General features: G+C 39.7%; 1 protein-coding gene across 1 annotated transcript in view; it reads left to right on the forward strand.

The window, feature by feature from the left end:
• Window positions 1–730: 730 nt before the first annotated feature.
• The window catches only part of LOC126380196 (otoferlin-like), a 33,137-nt gene continuing 18,291 nt past the window's right edge, over window positions 731–15,576 (forward strand). Inside the window, exons 1-15 of the mRNA XM_050029454.1 lie at window positions 731–823; window positions 2,673–2,813; window positions 3,719–3,863; window positions 5,429–5,582; window positions 6,464–6,623; window positions 7,997–8,183; window positions 9,411–9,598; window positions 10,143–10,284; window positions 11,203–11,229; window positions 11,864–12,036; window positions 12,766–12,993; window positions 13,083–13,259; window positions 13,512–13,664; window positions 14,333–14,518; window positions 15,109–15,231. Coding sequence (XP_049885411.1) covers window positions 731–823; window positions 2,673–2,813; window positions 3,719–3,863; window positions 5,429–5,582; window positions 6,464–6,623; window positions 7,997–8,183; window positions 9,411–9,598; window positions 10,143–10,284; window positions 11,203–11,229; window positions 11,864–12,036; window positions 12,766–12,993; window positions 13,083–13,259; window positions 13,512–13,664; window positions 14,333–14,518; window positions 15,109–15,231 — 2,277 coding nt within the window. The remainder of the gene's footprint in view (window positions 824–2,672; window positions 2,814–3,718; window positions 3,864–5,428; window positions 5,583–6,463; window positions 6,624–7,996; window positions 8,184–9,410; window positions 9,599–10,142; window positions 10,285–11,202; window positions 11,230–11,863; window positions 12,037–12,765; window positions 12,994–13,082; window positions 13,260–13,511; window positions 13,665–14,332; window positions 14,519–15,108; window positions 15,232–15,576) is intronic.

Genomic DNA, 15,576 nt, shown 5'->3' on the forward strand with positions numbered 1-15,576 from the left:
CTTCGATAGATTATAATTTGACGAATAATAATACGTTAAATTGTAAGCAGTATATTACGTTTCAGGAGATCCGCAGGAGAACTAAAGTCACCGACATAGCTCGGAGAATTGCAAAGCTGAAGTGGCAGTGGGCAGGACACATAGCGAGGAGAACCGATGGCCGATGGGGCGGAAAGGTTCTGGAGTGGCGACCACGTGTCGGACGACGCTCAGTGGGTAGGCCCGCTACAAGGTGGAGCGACGATCTGGTGAAGGTCGCGGGAAGCCGCTGGATGCGGGCAGCGCAGGACCGATCGTCGTGGAGATCCTTGGGGGAGGCCTATGCCCAGCAGTGGGCGTCATACGGCTGATGATGATGATATTACGTTTCACAATTTTTCGACAGTTCACAATCTCGCGAGATAGATTATAATCTAACGTTATTTACAATTTTACGGTGACATATACACACATTACACAACATTGATAATGTGTATATACACATTATCAATGTTGTGTGACGTCTGTGATGTGGCCAAGAAAAGAAAAGGAAGAATAAAAGAACCGTTATTTTGGACTATTCTCATTTTCACTCTGGTTTTCTGTCACGGTGACATAATTCAGTCAAAGTGAAGTTCATAAAAACAAATCGGTTCAACTTTCATACAGGATGGTGGTATGTTTTTAAGAAGTTCTGGTGCGATTATCATTATACTTGATATTCCGTCGGATTTACCGACACTTCAGCCGAATGCGGGACCGGCGGCTGAGGAAGACCGGTCGGCCGCCGCCATACCGGCCCCCTAATGATTTTGATCCCGAGAGCACACCACAATACTTCCAGGTTCGTAATTTTTTTTTATTTCTGACTAGCTTTCCGTCTGGGACCCGGGCATCTAAAAAAAACTCCCCCTTTTTATACCCCTAGTAAGGGAGTCCCGGGATAAAAACTACGTTTTTTTATTAAAGAACGTCTAGGGCCCAGTGCCGAGGTTTTTCTTGCAGCTTCTTTTCCTCGGCTATGTAGGTTGTAAGAAGCTGCAGTAGTTTTAGGCGGATGAGACGTTCGTTATGTAAAATTTACGATTCAAAGTGTAACTATGTTACCTACTGAATAAAGATATTTTTGTATTTTGAACTTGTTTTCCCTGGATCTTAAATCCATACCACAAGCAGTTCAAGCGCGAATAGTTAGCAGACTAAGTTACCGTTTTTCGGACCATAATGTCTGCGCAAAGACGCGCTTGTCTTATGACAATCGTGAGTCTGCCCACCCCGTATGTATATATGCTACTTTATAAATTACATCCCATGCTTGCGGTGGACAAAAAGTGACTCGAATGGAACCCCACGATCCGGAAGCGGCCAGTTACCTCTGGGCTTGCTTATAAATTATTTATCATAAGCCCGTATTGGCGACTCCCTTTTTGCTATACAATGAATGTCTGTCAACAGCCGAGGTAGCGATGCAGCCTTTATGTTTTATGTATGCCTGGTACCCGCTCCGGTTTCTTTGCAGTAAATAATATATAATTTAATAAAACATCTTTGAGAGACGGAGCAGGTACAACAAGGGAATGAAGATCAAATCGAGTACCAAGGTACTTCTCTTTTGATTTATAGGTTTAGTTAGATTCTGAACTTTCGTAAATCCGTGATAGCCCTGTTCGGAGAACGCATGACCTTTATCGTAGTGTCAAAGGTTCGAACTCCGGCTCGGGCTGTATAAATCACTGAATTTGGCTTTATGAGTTTGAATAGAAAGAAAGAAACGTTTATTATAAAGGGACACCACAGTAACAAATACAAAACAAATATATAATTTAAAACACGGAGTAACATACAACTTACAATCAAACAAAACAAATAATAAAAACAACATACACGAGAAATACAAATAATTGAGTGTATGGACTGGTCAACGATGGTGGTGGTGTCCTTTATAAAAGGGCCTCACTCAGCATAAGCCGCGGCGCGAGCCACGACACAGGTATTCTGTGGACCCTGCTAAGTGAAGCACGGAAGCCGTGTCTCCCGTGTCTGAATACATGTTGTGCACGGTTAACGGATACTGAGAATTATTGAGGACAGAAGAGGCAAGATGATTGGACACCTAATAAGACACGACGAATTTATTTAAAACATCATAGAAGGAAAGCTAGAAGGAAAGAGAGGAAGGGGACCACCATGAAGAGCTTACACGGAACAGATTAAAGACTAGGTTAACGTCGTGTCTTATAGGGAAGTCAAGGAATTGGCCTTTGATAGACTGGAATGGAAAATGCTACACCGACAAGAGCGTGGCTCTTAAATTGATGATGATGATGATGGTTAATGGCAATAGTCTTGCCCCATTTCTACTTCTTTAATAAATAAAATAATCCGTTGCCTTGTAATACCTATTAAAAAGTATAACAGAAAAGCTCAACTTTATTATTGAAAAAATATATATTTTATTTTAATCGCCTAACTCGCAATAACTAAGTTTAAATTCAATAATTACTTTATTTCAGTCGACGATGTAGCTACACTTTGAATCGACAATTTCTAAATAAGATTAATTAAATACCTATATTTTTTACCGAACATCCTAAATGCAGTTTCTCAATCTGTATGAAGTAGCCAAGGAAAAGTAGCTGCAAAAGACCCTCGGCACATAGCATATTCATCATCGGCTTTTGTTCTTTACCCAGGTATCAGTAAATGTCCTGGAGGCCAGGAAACTGACCTGGTCAAATCCCCAGGCCACCAACTCCTACGTGATGGTTGTCTTGGGCAGAAAGAAACATAGGACCACTGTCAGAAAGAATATGGACGAGCCCTTATATCGAGAAGTAATCAATCATTTTCTTTATAGTTACTTACGATGATGCTCTGGCCACCCGATTACGGATGACGGCCGTGACTTTATGTATAATATTATCATCAGCATATACCCAGAAATGGAATTCTATAGTCTCTGCTTACCCCGGTGGGAAATAGGCGTGAGTTTATGTATGTATGTTCCGTGCTTCGGAGGGCACGTTAAGCCGTTGGTCCCGGCTATTAGCCGTAAAAACACCTCCACCAACCCGCATTGGAGCAGCGTGGTGGAGTATGCTCCATACCCCCTCCGGTTGATTGAGGGGAGGCCTGTGCCCAGCAGTGAGACGTATATAGGCAGTTTATGTTATGTACAGGAATTAGCACCATTATCTACTTATAATGGATTTAATTAATTACACTTTCATCTCAGGTCGTCCACTACCACCTTATGATCAATTCTACGAACATCCGTTGCGCTTTTTGTAATTATTTTGTGAAAATTTTGAATGGTGTTATTGTCTTGTTTTTTGTGTGTGGCGTCCTTGTAAAATAAACTCATCATCACCAGCCCATTAACGTCCCCACTGCTGGGGCACGGGCCTTCCCTATGGATGGATAGGGAGATCGAACCTTAAACCACCACGCGGGCCCAGTGCGGATCGGTGGTTATTAACGACTGCTAATGCAGCCGGGACCAACGGCTTAACGTGCCTTCCGAAGCACGGAGGAGTTCGAGATGAAAACTTTTCTTTTTTGTGGTCACCCATCCTATGACCGGCCTTTGCGAAAGTTGCTTAACTTCAACAATCGCAGATCGAGCGCGTTAACCGCTGCGGCACCGAGCTTCCTCAAAAAAAAAACTATTATAAATAAAAAAAAGTAAAATAAACTATTTATATTTTATTCCATAATTAAGTGTAACTTGTGTTTCCAGTACTTAGTGTTTGATATGTACATGAGTATCAGAGAAATCCAGCGATCGAGCCTGTGGTTAGCAGTGATGGAGCCTAAGTGTTGCGCCCCACCGCGCATGCTCGGCGAGGCTACCATTGACCTGGGCGCCATTTGGGCACAGCCTAGTAAGTCCATACATCTTCTCGCCTTATCAAAAATTCGCTTATGCTTACTAAACTTCGCATCGTCCTTCATTATGCGCACTGCTAGGGACTGGAATTATTTGCCGTCTTCTCTATTTCCGAATGCATATAACCCGGGTGCTTTCAAGGCCAGAGTGAACAGGCACCTTCTGGGCGAGCTCGATCCATCTTAGGCCTCGTCAATGCTTTCGGGCAAGTCTGGGGCCAAGAGCTATCCCATGAAAGGTAAAAAAAAACCTCAGTGGACATGGGTCATGTAACGACCACAGACGTAAATAGCAGCCGACCGACTGCTTAACGTGCCCTCCGAAGCACTGATCATCTTTCGACAATCGGAAGATCAGCCACCAATTGTTGGGATATGTTGGATCACGGAGGCCACTATCCATAATTAATAGTATTATAAATGTATGTGCAAATAAGTCTGTCATGATAAAAACACTACCGAACCGACCTAGATGTAAGGTTATGGAGATGCCTTAAGGCCAAAACAACCCTAGTTTTTCAATCTCAATATCCCGGATTAATTTTTACTAAGTATATTATATCTGACAGCCTCCGTGGTCTAGTGGTTAGAGCGTTAGGCTCACGATCTGGAGGTCCGGGTTCGATTCCCGATGGGGACATTGTCGAAATCACTTTGTTAGACTGTCCTTTGTTTGGTAAGGACTTTTCAGGCTTGAATCACCTGATTGTCCGAAAAAGTAAGATGATTACGTGCTTCACGTTAAGCCGTTGGTCTCGGCTATTAGCCGTAAAAACACGTCCTCCACCAACCCACATTGGAGCAGCGTGGTGGAGTGTGCTCCATACATACCCCCTCCGGTTGATTGAGGAGAGGCCTGTGCCCAGCAGTGGGACGTATATGGGCTGTTTATGTATATTATATTTAAATCTTCTGTATGTGCCTATCTCATCAAGTTAAAATAAGTAGGTAATTCAATGCGCACACCTTTTGCCTGACGTTTTTATTATAGCAATGTCGTCCATTAGACTCGTTCACCTCGAAGTTGCTGTGTAAATGATCCAGGCGCTTAAAGTTTCGGCTTTTAGGATTTTTCATTAAAACCCCTACGAGTATGATATTATATGACAAAATAAAAAAGGTCCCTATATTGTGGGCAAAACGGACTGTTGATAGAGCTTTAGTTAGTGTTACCTTACTAGGTCCCATTAGTTAAAAAGCGCGACAAACGCGTAAAATAAGGTTCCCTAACAAAAAAACTTTCCTATAATATTATGATGTGGCGTCTATATTATATACAGGTGGCCCAGAAGTTCAGGTTCAAAATGAAAAAAATAGATAGACTCATTGGCTACCAGAAACACCACCGTTTATGTTCAGCGATTATTTACAGTTTAGGAGATAAGACCAATTTTGTATGTTTTTCAAGATTTTCTACTTTATTTCATAAAACAATATTTTGGCGCTATCTCACATAATATTTTTTTATTTTACTTATATTGTCGTGACTTATTGTAGACAAATGGGGCGAGTTGAGAGTTCTCACCGGGTAAAATATGTTATATTAAAATGTTGCCTACAGATCACCAAGTTTACCACAAATGGGCGCAGCTAAGCTTACCTCGAGACCCACAGTCTACTGGGCCAGTAGGGTTTCTGAAAGTGGATATATCAATAATATTTAAAGGAGAGGTACAGGTCATGCCTGCTATTGTCAGCGATGATAAAGTAGAAGAGTAAGTACTTTATTTTTTTATAATTATCTAAACACAGTATACACTTATCATAACCATAATTGAGCCTTTGCTCATGGTCCCGGGTTCCAATCCCGCCAGGACATTGTAGGATGATCACCTAATTGTCCAGAAGTAAGATGATCCGTGGTTCGGAAGACACGTTAAGCCGTTGGTCCCGGTTATTATTTACTGATGTAAGTACGTTACTTGAGTCACGTAAGGAGCCTTTGGCGGCTCAATAATTTTATGCCTGTCGGGTAATCGTCCCTTTCTTTTTGAGCGGATAGGAAAATGACACGTATAACTTAAAATAAAATTGGATGGAATCTGCAGGAATTTGCACCAATGTTTTCATAAATACAGGGTGTTAGTGACATCGTAACGAATACTGAGAGGGATTATTCAGACCATGATTCTGAGTTGATGTCAAGTGGAATTTTCCGTCGCAAAATTCATGATTTTTTTTTAGTTTTTTTTTAATTATTTTCAATTCTATACTTTTGCGATAAAAATTCCACTTGATATTAACTCAGAATAATCAGCTGAATGATCCCCTTCAGTATTCGTTACGATGTCACTTACACTCCGCACAAGTACATACTGTAGCCATACAAGTAGGTATGGGTGTTAGTGACACCGTAACGAATACTGAAGGGGATGATTCAGATCCTAATTCTGAGTTGATATCAAGTGGAATTTTCAGTCAGAAAATTCATAAAAAAAATATTTTTTAAGTTATTTTCTGTTCCATACTTTTGCGACGGAAAATTCCACTTGATATCATCTCAGAATCATGGTCTCGATCATCCCTCAAAGTTTTCGTTACGATGTCACTAACACCCTGTATATTGACTTTATATTGACATTATTTTCTTCGTCAGTACCCTCATCTTACCTACGAGTGCCGAGCAACAAAAGGCATGCTACCAGGTGACAGTTCACGCTGCATTTAGTCTGCCCAGCTGTGTACCGTCTCACTTAGACCGGAGGTACGGGAAGGCTCCCAGTACATACGTTCGCGTCTCCTTTTGCGGTCTTGTGGTAAGATTCATGTTGTATCTAAATGGGGATAAAAACTAGAAGCCAAAATGTGGGCAGCAGCACTGTTGTCTTCCTAAACGATGATGGATCAAAGCGTCCCCCTCCACCAACAGATTCCAGACATACCTCATTCGAAGCGTCTTAGAGAGTTGATATATTAGTTATATGGCGACTTCCTCCAAATACGCGGGGTTCGGAATTCGGGTATTTAATGAATTTGGGTACCTCCTAGTACATCATTATTTCAAATTTTCAACCAACAGTTTCCAGACGTACATCAATCGAAGCGTCTTAGCGATTTGATATTAGGTACTTAGCTCCATGGATTTTGAAGCTAAAACTAATTGGTAGGTAGCGTTTTTATAGATACTAATTAAACTAGTTAGCTACTTACACATAAAAAGTATATGTTGGAAGGAGCGACGGGTCTCATACAATTACGGTCATTGTCCTTTTGACAGTTCTCCATGATAAACTGCTATAAAATGCTGAACAACATGGAGTGTAAATGAGTTTCGAAAAAGAAAAGCAGGCAGTTAAAAAAAGTTTGATTGAAAATAAGTTTTTCTAAGATTTTTTCTTTCCGATCTTTAGGGAATAAGTATAACACTATGATTTAGCAGTTAAACGCTACGCAAAGGATTCTCTCTCTCTCTATTTAAGAGCTGCGCTCTTGTCGGTGGAGTAATCGCCATTCCTCTCTTCTTCCCGCCAAAACCCTCCCGACACGACACGACCTGCACCTTCTCTTTTATTTGTTTCATAAATGTTATCCTAGGTCTACCCCTTCCTCTCTTCCCTTCAATTTTTCCTTCTATAATGTTTGTTATAAATGACTCGTGTAGTATCAGGTGGCCAATCATATTTCTCTCCGATTTTCTATAGCCTTCAATATGGTTCTCTTTTCTTCAACTCTTTCCAGCACTTTTTAATTTGATACCATTTCAGTCCAGCTTATACTCTCCATCCTTCGCCAACACCACATCTTCCACGCAAAGGATTATAGTGTAAAAATATACAGGGAACGCAGGTTTGAACCCCGGCACCAGGCTTGTACCAATGAGTTATTAATAATATCTTTAGTGCAGTTTTGACTAACACAGCTGGCTCGATCATTCTAGGCGATGCCGCTCACAACCTATCACGTTGGTCTAACAGAAATATAGCTGAGGCGTGGGTACTTAGTCATGAGAAATATCATGTACCCACTTTAGAACCCTGTCGCACTATCATATTTGACATTTAATGAGACTTACGGTTTAAATTGTCAAGTGAGTTAATGTGACATGGTATCAAAGTGTATACATATTAGTACTCGTGACCGTACCTATACTATTCTCTTGGGATATAGTACTGTTCCTTTGAAATTGCAGGCTAAAACCAACGTTCAGCATCGCACCAATGATCCAAAATACAACGAGCAGATTTCAATGGTGGAGATGTTCCCAAATATGAACCAGACTATCCGCTTCGAGGTCTGTTCAGCTGATGGTTGCTTCAACAGGGTACTAGGTAGCGCTGAACTCAAGCTGGCTCAGATTTCCCATGATGGAGAAAATGGTACCTATTAATCAAATGATAACTCTAAAACAATGTTACATACTAACTTAATATCTAAAATCCATTAAAAAGCTTCCACAGATTGTAAAAAAAAAACACATAATTTTACAATATTATGGTTCTAATACCTTATGCAAATGGAAAAAATCCTTCAAAATAAGAATGTCTAAAAAATAGAGGAAACGAAGTCTCTAACAAGTGCTTTTTAGCACCTCAAATGCTGTCAGCAAATAGGTCCAAATTCGAGTCATGACTAAGTTTATTAAATAAGTAATTAGAACATTTCAGTAAAGAGCTGTTCTTTCTAAAGTTCGTGTAATAGTGAGGGATGAGAAGCAATGAAGGAATTCTAAGCCTACGACAAGGAACTACAAGCATAACCCTACCGAGGAGCTGTGGATTTTCATAATTAAATTTAATAAAAAATAATTATATTTCATTAAAAATAAACAGCTAGGTTGTCGGATGACATTGTGAGGTATGCCAGAAAGCAATGGAAGAGACTTACACAGGACCGGAAAGGATGGCGTGAAAGAGGGGAGGCCTATACCTAGCACTGGGTGGATAGAATCTGAGTAGACAGAAAAAGAACATAATTATGTATTAATCATTTTGCAAGAAATACTGTGGTTAAGTTGGCAATAAAAATTCTTTAATAACAAATCAGGTATAACCATTTATTAATATAAAACTCAAACGCTAACCTATTTTTATTCAGTTGGTAACCATAGTTTGAATTATTATACTTACACTTTGAATCGTCAATAAAATTATTACACAAATATTTCATTTTTTGTCGAACGTCTCATGCACCTATAACTACTACTTCTTCTTCTTCTATCGTGTGGGTTGAGAGGTGGATGACCAGCCTCATCATCCCTGGTATCAGGGTTATTATTGAGCCGCCAAAGGCCTACGTACGACTACGTACTTACTTCAGTAAGTAGTAACAGGGACGAACGGCTTAACGTGCCTTCCGAAGCACGGATCATCTTACTTTTGGACAATCAGGTGATCAGCCTGCAGTGTTCTATCCAAACACACACACAGTGATTTTTCACACCGGGATTAGATCTCGGGACCTCCAGATCGTGAGCGTAACTCTCAAGCACTGGTCCACGGTGTATGGCTTTGTTACTATTACAACGTCTGATGATTTAGCCTGCCCACAGCCCACTGCTCACAGCCCACAGGATAGAAGAAGAAAACGTCCCTTAAACTTTTCAGGTTTTCTACCCACCTTCGGCCCATCTTTACTCCACATGTACGGACCAAACAGCAGCAATAGTGGAACTTCATCAGAAGATGGACCGCACCATAAAGGCATGCTGCTTATCACGCTGAAGACCATCGTTCCTTACTACCAGGCGGTTATAAGAACTGTCATTGTAGAGCCGGTGGCTCCCCTTCATCAGGTAAACCACGTAACCACAAAACATGACATGGCATCACCTACAGTCATGAACAATATAATGTTCCCATTTTAGGACTCTGTCGCACTAACATATTTGACATTTAGTGAGACTTACAGTTCAATTTGTCAAAAAAGTTAATGCGACATGGTACCAAAGTGTATACATAATATAATGCTCGTGACCGTACACACGGTGTAAGTGACATCGTAACGAATACTGAGGGGGATGATTTAGACCATGATGAAATTCAAGAAAATTTTAGTATTTTTTTTAATTATTTTCCGTGCCATACTTTTGCGACCGAAAATTCCACTTGATATCAGCTCAGATTCATGGTCTGTATCATCCCTCAAATGTCGAATGTGTTTTTGTTATATTCAAAACGTCATAAAAATGGTCAAACCACTAAACGATGGATTTTTTTGTTACATGTGGTCTAATAACTGACATATTCGATCGCGCCGTGAGGAGCATCCCTTATAATCGTTTACAAATTTCTTACATTTCAAATTTATAATAATTTACAACTTCTGTTTAATTTCAGGACAGTTTATGGATACTAGAAGATTTTTGTATTTACTGTCCCATATTTGAAATTTCCATGTTGGATCGTCGTATATGTGGCAAATTGACTGGTCTTGCGATAACTACTGGTGAAATGCCTGCCGATAGGCGGGTTGATGATGGTAATTATTATGACTATATTCAATCACGATGTTCATACATTGTTTTAAGATTACGCGGTTATTATCATAATTAAAGCACATAACGGGTTCTTACCGCGTTTAAATGGGGATATGAGACAACAAGCGGCAAAGAAAGAGGGTAGACAGATATGTCTGCCCGTAGAAAAATTATGGATCCACCTACTCCACTCCAATCTTATTAGTCATCCCGTGATCATGGCACTTGCAACAGTGTCGAAATATCGGGAGTCTCATATCCCCATTTAAACGCGGTAAGAACCCGTTATTATGTGCTTTAATTACGATGTTCATGCTTTTGTACATACATACATAAAAAGCCTATATACGACCCACTCCTGGGCACAGCGGCCTCCCCTCAATCAACCGGAGGGGGTATGGAGCATACTCCACCACGCTGCTCCAATGGGCGTTGGTGGAGGTGTTTTACGGCTAATAATAATAAAATTAAGATCTGTGTATTTTTGCCGCATCGTAAACTAGCCGAGTATTCCTAAGTTATGTTATGATCGACAACTACCTTCCTTTAAAATGATAATCGTCCGCTTGTATTCTCGTATTTTTGTACGTGTAACCTAAGTTCTCATTTAAGTGAATTGTAAAATTCTTATGGAAAATAAATATCTTAAACCAAAACATGCCTTCCGAAGCACGGATCATCTTTCTTTCGGACAATCGGTTGATCAGCCTGTAATGCCCTATAACCAAGCTTGGGTTCACAACGTGATTTTCGTCATGTGTCCCCACCGGGATTTGAACCCGGGACCTCCGGTTCTTGAGCCCAATAACCACTGGACCACAGAGGCCGTTACCAGACTAGAGATCAAACAAGCTATGACGAACAAAGATAAGTTTGGATTCTAAAATCTACTATTTCTATCTATCTATTTTTTTTTTCAGATTTCTTCACGCTGATAACTCAGTTGAGTAAGTGACTTGCATTGGTTTATTTTTCTTACATCTGATTTGAAAAATAATGAATAAATGCGACCTTTCCATTTGTTAGCTTTTTTGACGTGACTTATTGTACATGGCATTAACTACTTGGCCGGACAAATGGGGAGCGCTGAAGACTCTCACCCTGACCGTTTGTTAGTACAACTATTGTAAGGTGAACTAAATAATGATCCACATTACACTGGTGTAATAAAACACGAGTGTTGGTCGTCCTTAGTTTTGTTTTTTTTTATATATATTGTCATACTTTTACGTTCTGTTGTTTTTTAAAATGTCAGTGTTTTTTTTTTTGTTCTAATATATCAGCTTACAATGTTTTTGCGATATTTTTCACTGTATGCACTCTCAACAACGAGGGTGGAAGGTGATGAATCGTATCGCCTTCTGTAATGGTCAATGGCGTGTGTAAAAGAAGATTACAAATTGACTTTAGATAAATAAAAAACTCATGTAAATCTGGTAGAGGGAATCAAACCGGCACTGAACTGGCACGGAACTGCCTTGAAGACAGTAAAACTCAGAACCACAGAGGCTTGATAAACAAATACTTAAATAACTAAATTATTTAAGTGAAACCACCAGATATTTTTTTTGTTTTGTATAGAAAACCGCAAACTCCACTACACTGGGTCGTTGGACGTCATAAAGACAAAGCCAGCGTACGGATACATAGAGTTCCCCCAGGAGTTCCCTGTGCTACAGCTCGCCTCCTGTCTCCCTGACTTTCGGTTCCGGATGTACAGGAACAATATAGTCTACGGGATTGTATCTGATCTGGTAAGATTAATCCAACGGAACACCAGGGGGTTAAAATGGCCAAAGCAATTCATCTAAGAAAGCAATTTTGCTATTTGACAGTTGTTTGCATTGCGCACTTACTTTTATATGAGCAAATGTCAACTTGCAATATTGCTTTCTTAGATGAATTGCTTCGACGTGGCCATTTTGACCCCCCAGATTTTAACTATTCTATCATCATGGAATTTTGCACAAGTTTGCCAGGGGTACAGAAAAGGACATAAGTAGAGTATTTGAGATTGAAAAATGCATACTTGCTCCAGTAACAAGGGAATAGCTAGCTTAGCTCCCTTGGTTGTGGTAAAGTATATGTGTATAAGTGTAAATGTGTGCGTGCGGGCGGTTGACCAGGCAATCTATAGTATACACTTTGAAACGATGTCATATTAACTTCTTTACAAATTTAACCGTAAGTCTCATTAAATGTCATATATGATAATGCGACAGGGTTCTAAAGTGGGTACATGATATTGCTCATACTGCACATGTTCACGTCTAGCTACAACCAAAGACCCACTATCATCGTGAGTTACAAGGAATATAATAAATATTATATACCTTCCGAATTTTTGTTTAATTAAACATGAGTATTAAATTTTATATTAATACTTATGAAAAATTGAAAAACCGTCTGTTAAATGAAATTTTTTTTAATATTCACATATAATATAATATCTTTCTGACAATTTTGGTTTTTTTTGAACCCAGGAGCAATCTCTCACTGAAGTGGAGAAGCGTCTCAACCATTTCGAGTACACCTCGCCTAACGAACTGATGGACGACCTGAACAAAGCAGTTGACGATGCTGCGGGGAACATCTTGAAATATCTGGACATTGTCCAGTATTCCAGCAACTCTTCAACCTGTGAAGAGGCACGCCAACAATACACAACTGAACTTGATCAGAAGCAGCTGGCATTGCAAAAGGAAGAAATCGTAAGTATCTATCCTGGGAGCATTGCAACCATTTCCATATGTAGACGGAAGCCTAACCCGTCTGAATAAAATTAAATTCGTTTTTACAGGAGAAAATATACCACCAAATAACAAGAAAGAACAAAATAGATTCTACTTTAAACATATTTCAACATTCAAGTAGAATAGGCACCAGGGATAGTTTGATTGGGTCCAGGAAAGGTGTCAAAATTATGCTCGCTGAAACCAAATGCTTAGTCCAAAGTCTTAGAACTACTATAAACAAAGTAAGTTTTATTTATTTGCCAAACTAATTTGACGGTCTGCGTGCTTAATTTAAAATAGCACCTTTATTTTTATGTTGTTACATGAATTAAGCTAACACAATCATAATGTTACTTGCAAATTGATTGGTAGAAGACCAAGGGAATTTCCAATTGGATCGATGAACTGTCAACTGATTGGATGAACGCGAAACACCAAATTTCATTGATGTATAATGTATATTTAACAGTGTTTACATAGATCATCTCTTTAAGACCACAGATGGATGGCCAGATGTTGTCATTTGGCTTCTCAATGAGGGCTCCAGAGTAGCATATATAAAAGTACCAGCGTCAGAAATAATATACTCTGTGATACCTGAGCAGTGTGGAAGCAGTTGTGGTCGACTCCAAACTATATACATGAAGGTAAGTTTGGGTTTGGCCATTTTTTATGAAATTTCCTTTTGACAATTAAATTGTAAAGATACATCAATTTTGTCGCCCACCCTATACTCAAATTGTCACTGGTTTCGATATCGCTCGAATTGCATCACGCCGTGAAGAAGCCCACAAGCCTGGCTGTAAATGTGTGTTTTCAAAAATGATGGAAATATCACGTTACTTATATACAAATTATAATCTTCTATCGTGTGGGTTGTGAGATGAATTAACAACTTCATCAACCCTCAGGATCGTCAATGAGCCGCCAAAGGCCCCTGACATGGCTCATGTAACGACTACTTACTTACATCAGTAAGTAGTAACCGGGACCAACGGCTTAACGTGCCTTCCGAAGCACGGATCATCTTACTTTTTGGACAATCTTGTGATCAGCCTGCAATGTCCTAACCAAATTAGGGTTCACAAAGTGTTTTTTTTTGTGATATGTCCCCACCGGGATTTGAACCTGGGACCTCCGGATCGTGAGCCCAACGCTCAACCACTGAACCACCGAGGTCGTACAGCGACGACAAATTATAATGATAAACCATCATTATAATTATTGATAACTAAATCCATGACAGTTGTCTTTACGTCTCATTTCTTATGAATTTTCAAACAAACAACCAGTAACACAATCATCACCCTTACAGCCTTTGAAATGCTTGAAGCATTCGAGTGCATCATCACCCAACTGCATATGTATTGCTGCTAAAGTTGAAATACTTATGTGGATGGGCTTGTTCCGCCAAAGACACGCATTCGGAAGCTGTTTACCTGTAGGATACTTTCTGAAGACCAAAAGAGACTTCGAAATGTACGTGAAGTCCATAGCCGTGGTACGTATTGACTCAGATTTCAAATTCTCCTTGTTCACACACAGAAAAACACGGGCCAAAGTGGTTTTCTATGGCTGTCAAGTTTAAATTCCTTTTACGGCTGATTCTTGGTAGTGATGGCCTGGGCAAAATTGCTTTAGAGCAGTAACATCGCTCATTTGTAGTATTGCTAAATGTTTGTATGATTTGTTTGTGTGCAATAAAGTATATTTGATTTGATTTTTCTCGTAAAGTCTAGTAAGAATAATGAACAAATCGACCTTAACCTTAACAATTGATTATATACCAAGATGTTACGGAATTGTAAATTCAGACATTTATATTTTTCATACCGGCCGGACATAGGATGGGTGACCACAAAAAAAAACATCTCGAGCTCCTCCGTGCTTCGGAAAGCACGTTAAGCCGTTGGTCCCGGCTGCATTAGCAGTCGTTAATAACCGCCAATCCGCACTGGGCCCACGTGGTGGTTTAAGGCCCGATCTCCCTATCCATCCATAGGGAAGGCCCGTGCCCCAGCAGTGCGGACATTAATGGGCTGGTGATGTTGATATTTTTCATGATTCCATCGTTATAAAATTCTTTTGCAGATGGTCGAATGCAGAGCGTTTATATATCGGGCCAAATTAACTAATGAGGGAGGCGACAATTTAAACAGTATGTTTAACTCTTTTGTAAGGATAAATGCAATGGGAGACGTTAGAGACACTAAAGTAAGATAAACTTGTTGGCAATTATGTTTTTAGTGTAGATGTGGCGCAGTAGAGTATTTTACGAAGGACGTAATACAGGGTGGCCCAGAAGTTCAGGTTCAAAATGAAAAATTAGATAGAGGGGCTCATTAGCTACCAGAAACACCCCCATGTATGTTCAGCAATTATTTACGGTTTAGGAGATATGACCCATTTTGTACCTTTTTCAAGATTTTCTACCTTACTTCTGAAATAATCATTTTGTCGCTATCCCTTTCTTAATAATTCTTTTATTTAACTTCATAACTATGTCTAAGGATATGTACCGCTAGGTGAAAAAATGAAAACAGTCAAATCAAAGATAAA

This window comes from Pectinophora gossypiella, chromosome Z, assembly GCF_024362695.1.
Source record: "Pectinophora gossypiella chromosome Z, ilPecGoss1.1, whole genome shotgun sequence".
Taxonomy (NCBI): domain Eukaryota; kingdom Metazoa; phylum Arthropoda; class Insecta; order Lepidoptera; family Gelechiidae; genus Pectinophora; species Pectinophora gossypiella.